Source organism: Artibeus jamaicensis, unplaced genomic scaffold (assembly GCF_021234435.1).
Source record: "Artibeus jamaicensis isolate MK-2021 breed Jamaican fruit bat unplaced genomic scaffold, CSHL_Jam_final contig_2790, whole genome shotgun sequence".
Lineage (NCBI taxonomy): Eukaryota > Metazoa > Chordata > Mammalia > Chiroptera > Phyllostomidae > Artibeus > Artibeus jamaicensis.
Window position 1 is genome coordinate 3990075 of NW_026521616.1, and position 20003 is coordinate 4010077.

The 20003-nt window shown below is 57.1% G+C and overlaps 1 protein-coding gene across 1 annotated transcript; it reads right to left on the reverse strand.

The window, feature by feature from the left end:
- Positions 1-2447: 2447 nt before the first annotated feature.
- On the reverse strand, positions 2448-18160 carry MNT (MAX network transcriptional repressor). The gene is made up of 6 exons (XM_037133745.2): positions 17751-18160; positions 11777-12338; positions 11145-11186; positions 10895-11006; positions 6090-6282; positions 2448-5919 (listed from the first exon to the last, which is right to left on the reverse strand). Exons 1-6 carry the CDS (start codon positions 17821-17823, stop codon positions 5150-5152), a joined length of 1752 nt encoding a protein of 583 aa, XP_036989640.2. The 5' UTR covers positions 17824-18160; the 3' UTR covers positions 2448-5149.
- Between the last annotated feature and the right edge of the window lie 1843 nt (positions 18161-20003).

A 20003-nucleotide genomic window follows, 5' to 3' on the forward strand; every position in this document is an offset into this window, starting at 1 on the left:
CTTGGAGGCTCCGGCTGCTTGTGTGCTGGCACAGGACAGCCAGTGGCTGTGTGCTGGGGAATTCTATAATCTCCGCAATGGAGCGGCAAAGAAGGCCAACACCACAAGGCAAGGATGGTGAGAAGAGAACCAGACTTTCTAAGAGAGAGGGACCTCAGATACAGGCTGGTGGAGGTGGGGATGACAAGCAGACTCCAGGTGTGGAGAAAGCCCTTAGGGCCAGCAGTCCTGTCTCGGATTGAGCAATGGCCCCCGCAGCCCGTGGACTGGCGTAGGCCCCTGTCCCACTGCTCCCCTGGCCTGCCCTCCTGAACAGCTACAGTGATAAACCGGAGCTTGACTGGGAATCTGCAAAAGCCACCCGGCCCCTCCAACCAGTGGGGAAGGACCCTGCCCTGCCAGCCTCGGCTCCTGCCCACTGAACACTGTCTCTGGGATACCTGCTTCAGACTGGAGGCCCTGGGGGAGGGTGGCATCAAGAGGGCTCAAACCTGTTGAGGCACGGAAAGGGCCAAATCGCAGGTTCCTGCCTGCCTTCCCCCACTCCAGAGGACTGCTGCCCATCAGCCAGGGTCCCAGGTAGAGGGCTCCCATTACCAGCACCTGGTCTGATCTAGAAGGCACTGACTTTCAGAGCATTAGGGCTTGTCAACTCACTCCCAGCTGCCCGGGTGGGAAACGACACAGGAAGCTCTGGGGCCAGGGGAACTTACACGGCTCTCAAGGGAACACTGCCCTCAGCTCACCCCCCACCCCAGAGCTGATCCTGTTGCCTGGAGAATCAGAATTTCCTCTGCTGTGACTCAACCTGAAAGTGCACTAAAGGCCCCTGATATATTAGCCTGGAAGTGGCCTGGTTCCTTCGCACACTCTCACCCAGAAGTTCTGGCCACGAATGGTCTGGGACCGGAGGGAATCCCAAAATGATGGGGCAGCTGAAGGTATCGTGTGTGGATAGGAGGAATAGGAAGTGTGAGAATGGCACTACAAACATCTCGGGGACCCCTCTAATTCTGGAAGTAAGTCTCCCTCTCTCACAGCATAGCTGGTAAGTGGATTCTTTCTTGGGATTTTTTTGCTTCCCAATGCCCTGGCGATAGGCCCCTCTCCTGCAGCTGCAGATGAGCTGGGGCTGGTGGGTTCTGTCCTTTTGAGTGCACAGTGGGGAATTTCTGCCTATTCTTACGATATAGTGATAGCTCTCAAAAGATACTGGCTTGTCACTACCAGAGGCAGTCTTCATGTCTGTCCCCAGTGCCCGGCCCAGTGTCTGACACGGAGTGAGCACTCAGGAAATACTAAGGAAAGTAAGCCTAACGGTAGGTAGGCAGGCAGGTTGGCCTCCCCTTAATTGAAGGCACGCATCTCTCCCCAAAACTACCAGCAGAGGGAGCCAGCATCTCACAAGTGAAAGGGGCTGATGGGATTGTGGGCCAGTTGGGAGGGTCACTAGGTGTGGTCTTTTGAAGCTGGCCTTTTTTCAAAGAATAGAACCCTTGCAAGACATTAGTGGCCACCACTCCCTTCCCCAAGGATGACACCCCCAGATCCACCCAGGAAGAGAAACTGAGTCAGTTCCCGACCTGGGGCTGGGACTGGAGCAGGTGTCTGGGAGTTAAGAAGGGCAGGGTGACTCACCTGTCTGCTCTATGGCTAGGCCCGGCCGACTGCTCTCTCGCCTCCCCACTTATTCCCAAGACAGCCTGCCCAAAGGGCTGGTTTCCCCCAAACTGGGGAGAGAAGATGTAGTTACAGGGACAAAGGCTTTCCAGACCTGGTTTGCAGGCCCAGTTTAGAACATGCCTTTGACCTCTTCCTCTTCTTGTTCCTCTCCCTGAGGAACAAAAGACAGTTTTATGGACTCCCCAGTTAACTTGTCCTAACCTCTCCCCCATGAACACATCTCTTCCCCGGTCTCTCACCTTCTGTGAACAGACCCTCCACCTTTCCCATTGGATCCTTCTTGAGTTCAAGATCCTCCAGTTCCACAACAGGCCCCAGGGCAGGAAGGCACAAGCTCGGGGAGAAGTCTGTACCGTTGAGAGGTCAGACAAGCCACACAGGGTCCCAGCCTAGCTGTGCGACTGTAACAAGTCACATAGCTGTCTCAAACCCGTTTCCTTTTCTGCCAGAATGAGGCTAGTTCTTGGCTTATTTACTTCACTGTGTTATAAGATAAAACAAGATAGTGTTTGTAAAAGTGGTTTGAGGAGGTACTGCAAAAGCACAGGGACGACCAGAACTGTAGTTCTCAGAGCCTGCTGAAGATGCGGCACTGGAAGAAGACGAAAGGGCCCTCATCTTCTCCTGTAACTGACCAGCATGGAAGAGGACCACTCCCCAGATGCCATCAGGGAGAGAACCTGCAGTCTCTCGCTGGAGGTCCCTGAGTCTCTACTTTCTTTCTCAGCAAAAGGACCCAGATGTTCCAGGCTGGCAGCTTCATCTCAGGTTTCAGTGCAAGTTTATTTCAATTTTATATTTTATTCCAGGCAAGTGCTTATTACATGTATAGTATTCATGTCTCGATACCTAAAGTCTTGGAGCATGAACAGCCACTAGAATACAGTTCAATAGTAAAAATACAATATGTACAAAAGTAGGGTTTTTGTAGTTTTTTTTCCCACACAGCAGATGTATCCAAACACATAAAAATCTCTACATCTGGGGTCACTACAATTTATATTTCAGGAAACGGAGACACAGTGACCGAGTCCTCACTGTAAACAAGGGCCACCTCTTTGGGGGTTGGGGGTGGGACCTTGGGATGGGGGAGAAGCAGCTGTTCCTAGAGAGCAGGGGTTCTGGTGACCCCGCCATTCCCTCCAGGCATCCCTGCCCTTCTTTGGCCCCCCAAGGAACCAACCTCCCCCTCTCCCCGAGGTAAAGATTCCCAGCCAGTGAGCCACTCAGAACATCAAAAAGTAAAACACGCATGAGAGGTAAGATGTGTGTGTGCGCGTGCGCGCGCCCGCACGCGCGTCCCCCAGGCTGGAAGGGCTGGGGGGAGGGGCGGGGCAGGCGGTCCCACAGGGTGAGGATAGACAAGGTCCTGATAGCTCTCAGAGGGGGGGAGTGCCCAAAGGGCTGGGCGGCGGCTGCCCTCTCGGGCACACAGCGTCACAGCATTCACAAACAAAAACAGCAACAACACCCATCGTCACCAATCTGGACAGAGTCATTCGGCACTAGATTCCGAGCCCCCACTGCTGGGGGCGGAGAGGGGCACGGGCAGCGGGCGGATGAGGTATCTGTGCGGCCCGGGGGGAGACTGGCTAACACTCTTCTAACTCTGGACCGGTCTCAGGACGCAGGGAGGTGAGCAGAGTGGAGGCGCTCCCCCAGTGCCTCTACCTGTTCCCGGGGTGCCAGGCCTGCCCTCCCTTCTTCCCACTGTCATTGTGGGGAAAAGGCTCTTCGGACCACCAGGGTGGGGGTAGTGGCTGCAGGCGCAGGGAGGCAGCGAGCCTGTGAAAGGGGAGGCTACGTGCAGCTCCCTCCTGGAGGCCTCTGTGGGGTCCGAGAGGCCTCCCCTTCCCCCACCCTCAGGAGACAAATGAGGCCAAGGCCCCTGGAAGGTCCCCAGGACCAAGAAGGAACTGAAAGGCTGTTCTTAGACATAGAAATCTACTTAAGACCTCTGCTGGGGCTCTTCTGGAGGATCCTGGGTCTCAACACTGACCGCCACTCCACCCCCCTACTCCCGCCCGTCAGTGCAAACTTCACATCCAGGGACACTCTTCCTCCTCCTACACGGAAAGGCCATTGGTGAGTGTCCAGGTGGGGAGCCAAGTGTGCATGGTGTGTGTCTGACACAAGGCCACCTGTAATAAATGCCCACATAGAAAGAGAAGCCAGTCTGCCAAGGCAGAGGCAGGGAAAGCAGCATCTCCTACCGCCTGTTCCCCTAGCCTTGGCCCCGAAGGACAGACCTTTCCTCAGAGGAAGGCAGTGGCACATGGCAGCCCCCTTAGAGAGGGCACACTCAACGAGCCCACCGGAGACAGGGGGTCGTTCACAGCTAAGAGATGCCGCTGGAGACATAGGAGCTGGGGCAGCTGCAGCAGCCCTGCCAGTGTGGCCCCGCCCCTCTCCACAGGTGCCCAGGGCCTATCTGGGAAAGGGCTGGGTTTGAACTTCCTGATTGTCTCAACAGTGTGGCTTCAGGATCCTGGAACCCAGACCGGTGGCTGGTCCACGTGTCCCAGGGGGCACCCCAAACACCCATCCTTCGGGGGAGTGAGAGCACTGAGCAGAGGCCCAGGAATCAGGGAAATGCATGCCTTCTGGAGCTGAAAGCCCCACAAAGGTGGCAACAGGACTCCAGAGCAGCGCAGTCCAGACCCAGGCTGGGAGGTGGGGCGGTGGGGTGAACCATGGGTTCGGCCAAGCCCTTCCTTTCCCACCCCTCCCTCAACCTGCCCTCTAGAGGTCAGGAGCCCAGTAAGGGTTGAGAGGCTTAGAAGCTTGGCAGCAGCTTGGGTTTGGTTTACTGTTGGTAGAGAACCATCTTAAGTAAGTTTCTGCTGTAAGGAATCACAGTGACTGCAACTGGGTAGGAGAGCCCTGGCCTGGGGCTCCCACCTGTCTGGGCAGGACTCCAGACCAGCCACTTCTAGGACCTGTCACCTGTACTCAGAGCAGGGTCCACAGTGGGCCCCAACTTTCTGGGCCAAGTTGCCTCAGTTCAGCCCGCCCCGCCTTTCCCCCCCAAAGGCCTGGGAAGGGAAGGCTGAGGCTCTGGAGGGGAGGGCCCGGACTCTTGCCATATCACCAGACAAGCATAGCAGCAGCACAGGAAGGCGGTGAGGGAGAAGTCGGAGAACAGGACGCCCACATGGAACTGGTTTCAGGGGACAGGACGGGAAGGCAGGACTGGCACCAGGCCAACAGGCAGCATGTCCACCAGAGTGCGTCTCACCACTTTATCAAGTCCTCGTGCAGTGGGCTGACCCCTACCCTATGCCCAGCTCCCTGGGGGGGGCCCCTCCCTCCCCTGGCTCAGAGTCTCTGCACCCCCTTCCCCTAGGAGGCCTGGGAGTGGGGGTAGATGGGATGGGCCTGGCTGGAATGTGTGGAGCTGGTGGGAGAGTATGGGGACAGGTCCCCCTCCATGCCCCCACTGGGGGTCTTTTGCGCGGCCTCACCCTCAAGCCAGCTTGAGCGTGCCCACAGGGAAGGAGGGCATGGTGACCATGGTTACAGGGTTAAGCACTGTCTGGCCCACCAGCTGGGGGTGGTGCACCACCTGAGCCCCTACGGCAGGCTTGGCCATAACGGTCGGGGGGGGGCCCAGCCCGGTGGTGCCATTCACTTGCTGGTGTGAGAGGGTGTGGGCAATGTGGCTCACCGCCACGGGCTGGCTCACTGCCACAGGCTGTGGGTACAGGGGAAGCTGGGAGCCAAGGTGGGCTACGTGGTTAAGGGTGGCAGGGTGCACTGTGATGTGGCCAATTGGGGGTGTGGCAGGTGCCAGCTGCACAGCAGGGCTGGGGGCTGAGGGGGCAATGTGCGCTATGTGCTTGCCACCTGGCCCCTGGAGAACGTGGTTCACAGTCTGGATGACTGAGGCGTGGGTTGTGGCGGTGTGGGAGATGACTGTGGAGCTCCCCCCTGCCGCAGCCACCAAGTGGGCCTGAGCGGGCACCAGCGTCTGGGTGGGGGCAGCTGGTGCGGGGGGAGGGGCTGGCAGAGGTGTCTTCTGCTGTGGCAGAGGTTGCTGCCCAGGGAGGTGGGCAGGAGACAAAGCCACAGGCTGGGAGTGGGGGTGTGGGTGGGGAGGCAGAGGCACAGGGGCAGGGGCAGGGGCAGTGCTGGGTGGTGGCTTCGGCAGCTCCACGTGGGGGCGATGGCTCAGCTTAGGTAGGCCCAGACCAGCCTGGTCCTCTTCCATATCCTCGTCTATGTTGTCCTCACCCTCTGTGGGGGGACACGAGGACAAGGATAGATCAGAAGGGCTTGGGAACAAAAGGCTGGAGAAATAGACACCCCTGGGGGTCTGGGGAATATTATGGGGCTGCAGTGGGCAACATCTTTTCCAGTGGGCAAAGGCCTGGCTGGGAAGCCTGGCAGCTGAAGGGGGGGCTCACCAGAGGCAGTAGAGGTGGAAGCCTGGTCGTCCTCAGGCTGGCCCGTCTGCCGGAGTACACGGTCAATCTCTAGCACATCCATCCACTGGCTCAGCTCATGTTTGAGCTCTGCCAAGCGCTGCTGTGTGGCAATCTTCTCCCGCGCCAGCCGCTCCATCTCATGCTCGTATTCCTTCTCCTTCCTCTTCAGGGACTGGAGAGCAGGGCGAGGAAAAGCAGGACACTCTGAGCAGCCACCTCAGGGCCCACAGTACCTCAGACACCCCCACAGCGAAGCACCTGGTCCACAAGGGCAGGTCTGCAGTGACCAGGGCACCCAGGCTGATAAGGGCTGCTGGAGACCATATCTGCCTCCTGGGCCATGGATGTGCCCAGCGGGGCCGTGTCCCAGGAAATGTGGGCTCTCCAAAAGATGCCAATGAAAGAAAGTGCAGATCCAGGCCAGTGGCTCCCCCTTCTCCCTATCAACTCTGTCCTGAGAGGTTTTGCTCTCTTGCCCCATCCACCCTCCTAGCAGCACGTCCCTTCATTCTGCCAACCACAAAAGGTGTAACAGATTCCTCAGACATTACCCAAGACTTATACATCACCATTCATGATGCCATCATGTCACTCACTAATGCCACGAGCTACCCTCTTTGGAACCCATTCCTCAAACAACCAAATGATTCAGCCCTTCTCTCCACCTCATCATTCACTAGTCTCCTTAACTTCAGCACCCTTGAAGATGACCCATGAGCCTTTGTAACCCCTCAAAACCCCCTCCCCCATTTCATCCCTTGAACTGTCTCCACCTGGCTCCAGCAGCTGCTGGCTCTGCACCTCCTGTCCCAATCTCCTGGGTTACTCCCTGAAGTGCCCACCTGTGACACCTCCCCAGAGCTTTTACTTTCACACTGCCCGCAGCCTCCAGACTCCCCAGGCTGCTGGACAACCCCAACCCCTGAAATGTGCTCCTCCTTTCACACCAGTCCCTGAGTTGCAGTGATCAATGAGAAATAGCTCTTCAAGTGCTGGACAGCACCACTGGCTTGACTGAAGGCCCCTGGAGAGGCTTCTGTCTTTCACTGCAGGTTCCATGTTGATTCTGCCCCCAAAGAGCTGATGCCACCCACTTCACTAAGAACACCATGGGGAGCTCCCTTACGTACCATGCCATCTCTCCTTCAAGTTCTCACAGGCCACCTGGCCTCTAAGATTGACCCGTCATCTCAGGGCTGGATGCCCCACCTCCCCAACTGTGGCACTACTCTCCCATCAGAAGGGTCTCCGGCTTCCCTTCACATGGGGCTTAATAGCAGCTCCAAGATGACAGCTCACATCCTATTTCTCAGCTTCATTCCACTCCCAAAGTCTCATCTGTCCTCCATGACCTTTTGACTCTGACACTATTAAAACTACCTAAGTTCCGCAGGCTACCCTGTTGCAGGCTTCTCCTTGGTCCAGGCATATCATGACTGCTGGGTCAACCAGATGACACAGGCAATCCAGCCTGGCTGCCTCCTGGGTCTCTGACCTGCAATGCTCCTGAACTTCTGGCCTCCAAAGATTTGCCAGTAACAGCCAGGTGCACAGCCCACTGGCTCTTCATATACCAAATTCACCTGCTGTCTTGTGTGCCTCTCCCAACACTGCATACCCAGCTGCTCACACACCGCCCCTCCCATCTCACCACTCTCAGTCTTACTAGCTCACGCTCCAAGACCGCACTTGGGCGCACACCTCCTCCACTGTCCTTCCCTACCCCATGCCCTCACCTGTACATCCTCCTGACCACCACCACACCCCTGAGCATTTAATGAAACAGGTTGCATTTTATCAGACAATGGCTCCTATCACAAAATACTTCATGGACAGTTCTGCAGCAGCCCCTCCTGACTGTTCACTGCCTGTTTTGGGCATGACAGTGCCTTCAATTTCTCACACCAACGAAGCCCAACTTCCCCACATTCCCTCCTGTGCACCCTAACTCCTTACATTTCTGACCTCAACAGTAAGAGGTACCGCAAACCATCAGTGCCTGCAACACACACCCCAGACACAGCCTTGTTCTGTAGTAGTCTGAAACCCGGGAGCTTTACACTTTTGCTGCCAGTCCCAGGTCACACACTCCTCCTACCATCTTGGAGACTAATCTGCTTCTCCTCATATTTCTGCCAGAAATATCCCTCCCCTTACCCACATGTACCTGTCTGGCTTCTCAACCCAAGAGGCCAGGGCTAGACATGACATCAGATGAGGCCACATCAATGACAAGGCCTGCGGTAAGTCAACCTTCACTCCGGCCTGGCTGCTGTTCACTAGTGGCCATCCTGAACTCACCTGCTAGCTAGCTGAGCAGGTAGACTTCTAGCTCAGGGAAGGAGAACATCAGTGGCCCAAACTTCCTCTACTTACCTAGCCCAGTTCTCTACAAGCCTGGGGCCCCTGGAAAGATTTCCCAGGGTCTAACTTTAGTCTACATTGCTTCATTTTAAACCCATTCCCTTTCTAAGACTACCTGCATGTGTGGTTTGGTACCTAACTACTTCCCTTCCTATCTGTCCACTTAACCGTGGCTTTCTTCAAATCCTTCACCATCCCCTAAGCCACTCTGGGTCTGGCTGCGGGGCTACAGTCTTCCTACAGCTTACTGCCAGGGCACACACCCAAAGCCCTCAGCCTACACTCCCTACATGGTCCCCCCAGCACTTCCTTTTGACTCCCATCTAGTGCTCTACAGCACCCCCATCTCTTTATGGCAACCACCCTGACCATCTTTTACTCAAAAACACACACCTTGTTCCCTCCTGCAGGAGAAACTTTGGCCTCTGTTGTGATGCCTGCCCTCTACTTTGTCTAGGTCACCCTGAGACCTTCAGGTTTCAGCTCAAATGCTGTGACCTCAGCATTTGACTGTCCAGAACAAATGCATTCTCTGTCCCTTTTATGCCTTCATGACAATCCTGTTTATAATCTGCCACAAAACCGAACCTATGAGGACAGAGACACACACTTTTTTAAAAAATATATTTATTTATTTATTTTTAGAGAGGAGAAGGGAGGGAGAAAGGCAGAGAAACAGTTGCCTGTAGTACACCCCCAACTTGGGACCTGGCCTGCCACCCAGGCAGGTGCCCAGACCAGGAATCCAACTGGAGATCCTTTGGTCCCTAGGCCCACGCTCAATCCACTGAACCACCCAGCCAGGGCCACACTTTTATTTTCAACCCCATACATCATGCAAGCAAAACTTCCCTTCCTAAATATGTGTCTATAGCCGGAACCTTCCTATTTCTCAGTAAGTACGAAGTTAATCTTTACAGAGGGCCAATACTCCTAACATTCCATGATGAAGGTACCCCCCCCCCCGACTATTTAGCATCACTGCAATACAGAAGAGAAAACTGATATTCACAGAATGTCACAGCATTTGGATAGGGATTTGGTTCCAGGCCGTATCATTGAAAGACAAATAACTTATACTTAGAGCCCAAATTCTGCAAAAACATCCCAGAATTAACCCTCCCAATACGGTCCTAAGCCCACAACGAAGCCTCTCCCCCTCCTTTCCACACGCAGGCTGTGCGGCACCCCGCCCCTCCAGGGACACGCGCGCACCCACGCGGACCCGGCTTTGCTGCGTCACTCCTGCGGGCCGCACCCTCCCTCCGCGCGCCCAGAAGCCCCGCCTCCCCCCAGTCCCACCAATCCGCAGCCCCAGCCCCGCCCCCTCCGCCGGAGGGCGGGCGGAAGGGTGAACGTTTCCAGGAGGCCGCCGGCTGGGAGCAGTCGCAAAGCAGCGCCTCCGCCCTCCGACGAGTCAGGCAGCGGTTACCTCAGGGCTGTGACCCCACGATCTAGGCCGGGGGATGGGTGGCGCCCGTCGCTGGCTCACCGCCCCAGCCCCCAAGCTTCTCAAGCGCGCTGACAGGGAGACCCGAGGCTCCTCCGCCCCCGCTCTGCGCGGGCTGGGAGCCCTAGGCCCCTCCCACTCCCCCAACGGCTCTCTTCCCACTTGTTCTCCGCTGCAGCCGTGCGTGGCAGCCCGCCCCACCCCCACAGTCTCCTTCCCGGCAAGCGGAACCTTCGGCCGGTTTCCAGGGAAACCGAAACTCAGGCCGTCATGGCAACAACAGTCTTATCTGGCGGGCGCACCCCCACCCGCGATACCGCAGTGTCCAGGAAGGCCCCTGGGAAAGACGGAAGCAGAGCGTAATATTTAAAGGTTCAGTGTCGTAGGGTCTATTTGTCACCAAGTCAGACCGCTGCAATTCCTCAGCTCCCAGGTTAACAGGTTGTGGCACCTAAGTGAACTGGAGGGATCGTAATCTTTCTGGGGTGAAAGTGGGGGGCCTCTAACGGCTCGCCGCCAAGTAGAAAGAGCCACGCCCAGGAGACCCCACCCACCCACGAGCTGCTGATCTGGTTTCCACCCCTGGGCGGTGGGGGGGGGGAGGCGCCGGGCCGCTCCACGCCCTTTTCACCCGTGGTGCATTAACAGCGCCAGGTGGTAGAACAGGGACGGGCGCCGGGTTTGACAACAGAGCTTCTGGGCCCTACAGTTGGCAGGGCTCCTTGGAGCCACCCCGCGGGGGATGGTAGCAGAGAGCTCAGACACCGCCCTCCCTGCGCACGCGTTCTCCCGCCCCTTCCCGGGCGGGGAGCCCCACTGACGTCAGCCGGCCATGTGCTCAGCGCCCGCGTGGAGTCGGGCGGGGCCGCGGCTAGGGGCGGAGGGCAGAGGGAGTGGGGAGGAAGCTGGCTCTGCGCTGCGGCCGTCGCCAACGCCTGCCTTCTTTCGGCTAGGCCTCCCTCCCCCATACCTGGATATACCGCAGCGCGGTCCGCAGCACACTCAGATTCGATGTTTTCTTGTCGTCCACGTTGGGGATATTGCGCTTCAGGGTCTCAAAGCATTCCTTCAGATGGGCCCTCCTGAGGAAAGGAGGTCGAGCATCGCTGGTCAGGGCGCGCCAGGGGGAAGGGGGAGCGGTGGGGGAGGGGCAGGAAGGCCCAAGGAGGGCTTAAGGGACCAAGGGTAGAACCAGATCACTGGCACGCGCGCATACACACCTGTTCTTCTCCAATTTGTTGTGGACTTCTCTGGTTCCGATCCTGCAACCCAGACATACAGGAGGCTCAGGAAGGCCAGATTAGGCGGCTTTCCTGCCCCTCCCCCATCCCCCCAAGTGCCACAGGCTTTTTGTTTTCGACTTTATAAAAACAGCAAATGGAGATGTTCAGTCCGTGCCCTGGTGCATTCACTTCCTGGAGGGCACATGTATGCTCATAATCTACAAGCTCTTTAATCCTCCATTCCACCTCTCCACCTCTGAGACAGAAGGGCTCCTACGACTCAGAAGAAAGCCAGTAGACCCCAGCCCTCTCAACCAAGAGGCCCATAATGCTACCCTCTTTCCAAAGGCCTACAAATGCTAACAGCCCCAGCCTTGGAGAGGATTAGAGAACACAGAAGCCTAAGAACAGAGGGCAATAGCCATTCCCCACTCCTGGGGTGGGAATGGGAATGGGCATGGGCACAGTGAGAATATCCAAACAAAGGAGAGTGCTTTGGGGTAGGAGAGGCAGAGAGGGCATGAATCCAAAGGGCTAGTTTGGGAGAGTACTTCCTCTTGCACAAACAGCCCAGGGGGTGGGCAGTTCTCTCCATCCCACCAGCCTCAACTCTGCCACACCTCACTCACCCCCCAGGCCTCTTCTTCTGTTCGCTGGATTTGACTTCTTCAGCTGATGCCAACTTCAGGGTCCCAAGAGTGGGTGGGGGTGGCTGCTGGGAAGCCAACTGGGGCTGGACTCCAGGGTGTGGTGCTATGGTCAGGATTGGTGTAGGGAGGGGCTGCAACGGCTTGGGGCTGCTGGTGGGCTTGGAGTCTGGCAGTAGGGGAGTAGGGGTGGGCACCTGTGGCCTGGTGGGCAGGGAAGCAGACTCCTTGATGCTGAGTCCGGGGGTGCTAACTAGGGCTGGCTGGCGAGGTGCCAGGGGCAGAGGCTGGGCTGCAGGGGGCAGTGGTGGGGGTGGGGGAAGAGTCTGAGGGGAGTTGGTCACTACTGGAATAGGAATGACGGTCAGTGGGGTTGGGGTGGCAAGTGATGGTGGGGGCGCTGGTGGGGGCGCTGGTGGTGACAGAGGCAGGGGTGGTGCCTCAATGCGGGGTTCCTCCACAGGCAGGGCATGGGCCAGCCTGGCCAGACTGCTGGCCTTCTTCTGCTCCTGCTCCCGCTCCAAGCGAAGCCGCTCCTGCTCCTCTACACAGAGAGAACACAAGGGATGTCACAGCAGGGCCAAGAGCCCTGGGCCCCAGCTTCACCTGTCCTCTGACCATAACCCATCCTCTTACCTTGTCCCAGTCAGGGCTCAGTGACACCTCTGCTCAGACTGAGATGCCACAAATACCCACCCACACCCAGCTAGGCTCTGGGCTAAGTGCTGGAGGCACAGCAGTGAACAACTGAAAGAAACCCAGTCCCTGCCTTTGGGGAGCTTAAGGCCTGAAAGGGGGGGGGGGGAGGGACAAGTACCGGGATAATAATGCAGGATAGGAGAGCACACACAGGCCTCAGTGGAGTGGGAGCTGGCAGGGAGGATGATGGAGGCCTAGTCACCTGAAGGTTCAAGGGTGAGGCAGTTGACAAGTGGGGGTCAGGAGTAAAAGGGTGACAGATGAGGTGGCCAGTCCATGATGGACAGATGACAGCCTCTGAGCAAGACCTTCAACAATATTTACCAACTATCTTTTGGAAGGCAGGCAGTACCTTCACTTCACAGATTGAGATAAATGAGCTCAGAGAGGCAAAATGACTTGTTGAGGGTCACACAGCAAGTCATAGTCCCAGCCTTATCTCTTCAACACAGGGTGGATGCTTGGTACTTACTATGTCACCATGTACTCACTAGGTGTCTATACACACACCTGGCTCCTAACAAGAGCCCCCCATCACAGTGTAGGGCAGGGCATCGCCTTCAGCTCACATGTGAGGGAACTAGGCCCAGGATTCTTAGGCTGTTTTCCTCAGGGACCACATAAAACATACTTGGTCCTTCTCTGCCCTTTGTCACGCAAGGACTCATCCTCCCTACCCCTCACCGACCACCCCCCCAGCAGCACAAACTAGAAACATAGAAGACAGGCAGAAAGGAAGGCCATATGTTTAAATAGAAGTTGCGCCAGGCAATGAGCTCGGGCAACCTTGCACCATTGGTCCAGCATCTCTGCTGAAAGAAAGCCCTGCAGGAAAGGGAGGCCTGCTCAGCAGCTGACCAAGAACAGGGGAAGGAAGTGGCCTCTCCTGCTCCAGAGACCCCACTCTACTGCCACCCTGCCCAATTTGGGGGCCCTACCAGGACCCTGGGGAGCAGCCACAGCCCCCAGGCCAGGGAGCAGGCTGATCAGCTTGCCCTCCTTCCTGTCCTGGCTTTGCCACACTGCTGACTAACCCAGCTGACAGCATGGACACACCCCAAACAGGCCACCCCACAAGGGATGGGGCTGAGGGTGAGGTCGCCCAACTGCCTCCCCTCAGCAGGGGGGCATCAACCCCCACCAGTCTGCTGGGCTCAGGGCCCCCAAGAAAACTGGATAACTCAGGGCCCTTTGGCCAATCAACAACTTGAGTAAGCCAGGCCTGCTTGGGACCCCTCCCTCCTGCAGAGAGTAGGCAGAGGAGGAAGTAGAGGGGGACGTGTGGACATGCTCTGAGGGGGAAGCACTCAGTGGTTTCCCAGCAGCCAGAGCTCAGGGACTGGACAGGTCAGCACAGGTCTCTTCCCCTCTTCCGTATCTCACCTGCCCTTCAGGAAGGGGAGCTACCAGGCCAGAGCAGGCCTACTCCAGTAAGGGGAGGCCTGGCTCTCCCAGGCCTTTCCAGCCAGGACTGACTTATGTTACAGCCCCACAGTAAACCAGCTTCCCACAGAATACACTGGGAAGAAACCTGCTGAGTTCCAGCCATGGAGCCCTTCTCAGGCCCAGCCTTGGACATCCCCAGTCTGCTTCCTTTCCCCCTCAGAATCTCCCTCCCCCTTCTCAAGACAAGGCTCTGGAACTCAGAGCCCAACACAGTCCCCACCTCCATTCCTTTGAGCCAGCACCCAAACTTTCATTGGCCTTGGGTCAAATGTGCCACTCTCCAATAAGCAGGAGGAGGGACTGGGCCCCAAACCCCAAGGACTGGTGCCCTGGGGTCTCAGATTCAAGGCAGATCTCATATTCCCATATTTTAAAGCAACTCCAAAGCTCACCCAGAAGATGGCAACCTCCTCACCGACCCTTTCCCTCATAGCAATCAAAAAGACCTAGGTGAAGGGCCAAAGTCCACACCTGGATCCACATGAAAAACTGGTGGTGAAGAACAGGCATGGCCCAAGTCAGATCCCGCCCACCAAAGCTTCCTGCCTCCTCCCTGGCAGCTCTGACTCAATCCCAACCCAGCAGCTACTCTCTCCCTCCCAGTGCCCTGCAGAAGGGAAGACTAAGTGGGGAAAGCAAACTGGCAGTCCCTCAGGAGCATATGGGTTTAGGCTCTTTAAAATAATGGTCTGCTGCACCCATGGGTACCCTCCCTTCTAACTCCCACTTATGCACAAACATACTCTGGTACCTTCCCTGGGCTCTGTCCCACAGCTGACCCCTAACCCCACCCCAGGGAATTTAGCATGACCCCTCTGGAGTGATCCAGGGGCCATAGAGGAGAGTACCAGGGACTGTGCTCCCTTCAGCCATCCCCCATCACTGTGGCCCAGGGGCTCAGCAGGCACAGGGCTGGGGCCTGAGACATCCACACCTGGTGGCCCCCAAATTTCAGGGGCATTCTCCCCTTCTGCATGCTATCAGGGAGCTTGGCACATAAGGCAGCCCAGGGTACGCCTTAGGTCAGAAACCTGTGGACACTTGGCCAGCTCCCCCTGATCAAGGCAGAAGAGGGTCCCAATGGAGCCACTTCCATGACTGCTGGAAATGACCAGAAACTCCAGCTGACCACCAGGATGGCCTTGCCCTTCCCTCTCTGCTCTCTCTCATAGGCACAGACATCCTCAGGTTCGCCACATGAGCAAACTGACTGCTCTAGGTAAAATGGGGGCAGGCACAAGAGGCTCCCTGTTCAGAGCTGCTCATCAGGTACATAACCCAGGACAGCAGTTCTGGTCAGCAGGTTCCCACTCTTCCCCTCCCCAGTCAGAGGTCATACCCTCAGGAATAAGGAGAAAAAAGAATTCTGGAGATTGAAATCCATGGCCAGATCTAGCCATCTGTACTTAAGTTCTTAGTGTGTATCTGCCTTTCCAGCATCCATCTATCCTTAAGAACCTTGCCCCACCAACAGGCTGTGACAGGTCTCAACGCTGCTCCCTGCCCCTGGTTCTCACCACCTGGGGGAGAGGGCAGGGCTCTGCAACTTTGTAGGAGAGAACCATTCTCAGGTTCCTTCACTGTGTTGCACATATTCATCCCTGTCCTTCTTACTGGTCAGCTGTGGACTTATTTTGGAAAAGGGCAGACACATAATGGGGGGGTGTCTTCTTTTCCTCATATAGCCAACTAGACTGTAGATAAAATAAGGGTTAAGTGTTTCCCTAGGACAAGGTTAGGGTCAGTCATGTTCACCTCTAGCACAGTGCCTGGTACACAATGGGCACAAAAATAGGTATTCTTGAATTGCATTGTGCTGATGATGGCAGCAGGTGACTCAGTCTCTCCAAAATCTTGTGCACTCTCCTCCCCCTGCCGCTGGGCACGCAGGAGTTCTCGGTCACTACCAGCACTATCCACCTCCAGACCCAGCTCTAGACCCCAAAGACAAGGGGGAGGGGCAGTGTTATGAGGTCTCAGCCCATCAATTTCGAGATACCCAAGCATCTTGGTCTCACATATTTCGAGCGACTCTTGACCTTGAGAGGCCAGTGAACTCAACTAGGTCAGCGGACCGCCACTCCCCCGTTTTTGGCCTGCTGCTACTCCCCCCTCACCGAGCTGCAGCGGCTGCAGGCGCGCGCATGAGCGCGCGCGCACCCGCGAACACGCACACATAACACACACTACTACCTTCTGCATGACTCATCACTGAAGCAACAATAGGCAGAAAGGAAAGGAGGGCGAAGCGAAATCTCTACCACAACCAACCTGACTGAAGGGTTGGGAGGGGGAGGTTCGGAGAGGGCAGGAGTCCCCGGATACTGTTTGTGCGCGCGCACACACACACACACACACACACACACACACACACGGACTGATACAGGCCTGAGGCCCCGGGAAAACGGAGGTCTTTACCCCAGTCCCTATTTCTGCAGCACCCTGAAGCTGAGGGCCATTAACAAGGACGGGTGGGGATAGGAAGCATCCGAAATCTTTCCTCTCACCCCTGTCGAGGGAGCTCCTAAGTTTGCCCCTTCTTAGCTCGGCTCGTTTCACAATGTGGTCAGGGATTTTGCCAGGAGGTTCTGGTGAGAACGTTTTGGGGTCAGTGGGAATATGTGAGCTCTAGATATCCTGTTGCTTTGCAATTCTAAGGATTTCCCTCTCCCCATGATCAAAAACAGGCGGTTGCAGCGAGAACTGACAGGTGAGCTCGGCTTCTCCTTCACAGGGCAAAGGCTCGCCCAGAGAGATGCCCAGCGCCCAAAGCCAGAGCCCAGCCGGGCGCCAGGACCCTGGCCAGCCCCGCCCAGGCCCCGCCCCCGGCTGAGCGCCAAGCAAGGAGAAGGGGCCGGGCCGAGCCGTCCCTAGCGGGAGTGTCCCCAGTGCACGTGGTCGGGGGCGGGGTTCGTCCACGTCACCACCCGGTGTAACCAACGGGCTTGGTACGCAGACACACGCAACATTCCAGCCGAGAGCGGGTATGGAACACGAAGACAAGCCACATTCCACTTCGGCTAAAGTGGGGCGTAGAAAAGGTGGGACCAGGGGCTGCCTTCAGTGACCTGCGGGCCGTTTTTCAAACACCCAACCAGCCCGCTCTCACCCAAACCCCTGACGCGCGACCTAGCCCCAGCTTTGGGAGGCGGGGTCAGGCGGGGCTGGCCAGGATCATAAGACACGCGATGTCATTTCATTCTGCAAAGGCCGCCTCCGCCCCAAGTGGCGCGTAGATATGCCGGGAGCACCCCCCCGCACCCTCCCCATAGGGTCAGGGAAACCGGGGAGTTGCTCCGCCTAGAGTAATTCCTAGCCCCCACTCCGTTACACACACGCCCACTCGTGTGCACTCTACACTCGCCCGTGTACACATCTGATCATCCGCTCTCCTCGAGGCTCTCATACATCCCCCGTGCACACACGCACGCACACGCGGGTCTGCCCCCCTACGCAACACCATTGCTCACCCCACCCCACCTCCGGCTCACACATTTTCAGAGCTACCGAGGGCACCGCTGACCCACGCGAAAGGAGCCCCCACGAAAGGTGCACAAGGGGTGGCAGGCAGCTGCGGTGGCGCTCACAGGAACCGGGTCCTTCGCTGCATGTTAATGAAGTCATTAATTAATTTCACTGCCCACAACACTCCTCCCTCCCCGGGCGGCGGCTCTTGCGAGAAGCCTTGCGCTACTCGGTTTCGCGGGCCGCCCGGGAGGGGATCCAGCCTGCGGTTTTGGCGTGGTTTTGAGGACTGGGGTCGTTCGCCTCCCCTTTCCCCGTGCCCCAGGGGCCCAGCCCGGCCGCTCACCACGTGCTCTCTGTTGTTGCTGCGCTTGCCATTCCAGGAAGCGGGCCGCCTCCAGTAGCGTCTCTATGCTCATCGCGCCGAGAGCTGCCGGGGGCGCGCCGGGGCCAAGACTGCGGCCCGGGAGCCAGGCACAGGACAGGCTGGCGGGCTGGCAGGAGGGAGGGATCACGTCCGGGGGGCGACAGGGCTGGGCGGCGCAGCGCACTCCGTAGGGAAGAACAGGGGAGCAACGGGGGGAAAATCAATGTCTCCCAAAATTTTGCAAAATATAATTTGCAAATTTAAAATAATTTGATGCAAAAAAAAAAAGGAGGCACTGCCTCCCTTCTTCCCCTCCCTCTCTTCCTTCCTTCTAGTGCCTCCCGCCCCGCGGCCCCCAGGAGTCCCGCCGACAAGAAAAGGCTTTGCAACAAGATGGCGAGGAGGCACCGACACACACAACAAGGGAAGGAGCCGCGCTGCCCCCGGCCGCCACCCCCGCTACTACACCGGGGCCGCAGCCAAAGCCCGGACCGGAGCCCCCACCCACAGGGCCGTGGCGTCTTACGGAATGAGGGGCGGGGTCGCGAGCGAGCTTTCCCCGCCCACTACAAGTACGACGCGAGCACACGTGGTCTGGGTGGGGGTGGGAGAGGCTCGAGCCGGGTTCGCGCCCTTCATTTCCGCTTTCCCGCCTCACCCCGCCCCGATTGCATCTCACAAGTTGAGCAATGGCTGTGTGTTTGGGTCATTCACAACGAAATTTGTCTTGCCGGAGGGAAGGAAGGACGGAAAAGTCAACACTTAAGTTAGCTCAAACAAGGACATTCTTGGTCAGGGAAACCCTGGGGTGGTAAGTACCAGCCTGATCCCTGAGTCTCCACTCACTACCCACACGTGACCTAATTCCTGCAGCCACCCGGCTGTCGCAATTCCTCCGGGATCCGCCCCTGGGCGGAGCTGACAGCAAGAGGCAGACAGAGAACTGGCAGAGGGAGCGGAGTGGCGATCCGACTCCACATTTTGTTTCCATTCCTCCCCCCGCAGGACGTTAGCATCCTATTAGCTGACGTCACCGGGCTCTGGGCCAATGGGCGGGCAGGACAACACGGCATGGAGCAGCTCCACATGGACACCCCAGGCCGCCAGCCTTCTGTTTAAAGGGCCAGTGTTTAGTAGGGTCACATTCGTGGGCTGCTGTTTGGGCGAAGGGTGGGACACCGAGAGGGAAATTCCGCTGTTGTGCTCTGGGTTGATTTTTCACCATCCTTTCTTTAAAACAAAGTCTCTCCTTCCCTCAATATCTTTGTCCACTCGTATCTGATGTGAGTTGAGGCTCGAAGGGTGCCATCCCAGAGGCCACCCTTTACTTGGGACCCGCGAGGGGAGGTTGAGAGGTAGCCATAGCCCAGACTAAGGGGGCGTGGCTCAAATCGGGAACAACAACGTGGAGGGCGGAAGCCCTGCCCTCAGGGTGGCTGGGATACAGAGGCAGCAGGCGGGGCACGGGGGCGGGGCCTGTTTGCCAGACTTCAACAACGCTCTCGGGGAGGGCAGTGGGACCCCTGGCTGACATTCCTTAACCACCGCTTCTGGCGCTAGTGTTTGAGATCGTATGGGGGAGCAATCAGAAAGTTAGAACTTTTAGATCAGCTTGCTCAAATCCTCCCTTTTTAGATAAGGAAACAGGTCCAGAGACTAGAAAGGACTTGCCTAAGATTACTCAGTATTTTAGTTGCTCCGTAGGGCGGAGCAATTATTCGTGACCCCATGGATGCCTTTTTTGGACAGTTCTAGGACATGGTCCCCAATTAGGAAAAAGGTCCTGGAGGAACATCAAATTGCTCACACGGGAAGTTGTGATTGCAACCACCAAAATCTTTTAATTGAAACCCTGTTCTGCTTTGGTGGAAGCTGCAGAAACCCCTGGTAGTTTGCAGTGACACACGTTTGCTGAAGGCATACTTGGGGCACCCTGTATGTTCAGGTAGGTTGTCCCAATGCCAGCAGGCCCAGTGTCCCCTCGGTCCCGGCCTAAGATTCCTTTCATTGCTAACCAGTACACTGGGACACCACCATTTGGGTTCATAGGAAGCAAACCTTTATGAGGGCTCAGTGGCTGACGCCCAGCTAATCCATCCCATCCCCACTGTGCCTTGGAGTAGGTTCCTATTTTGGGGACCAGAGTGCTAGACTATTGAAAACTGGTACAGATGCATTCTTATGGGCTTTGCACCTTACCTTTGAGGGCACAGTACATACTAGGGAAAGGAA

Bases quoted from the DNA above. Each gene is read 5' to 3' on its own strand.
- MNT (XM_037133745.2), bottom strand. From the start codon at position 17,823: ATGAGCATAGAGACGCTACTGGAGGCGGCCCGCTTCCTGGAATGGCAA. The intron at 11,187-11,776 runs GTGAGTGAGGTG...TCTGGGTTGCAG, and splicing joins CAGAAGAAGAGGCCTGGGGG to GATCGGAACCAGAGAAGTCC. The intron at 6,283-10,894 runs GTATGGGGGAGG...CCTGCTCTCCAG, and splicing joins CCGCGCTGCGGTATATCCAG to TCCCTGAAGAGGAAGGAGAA.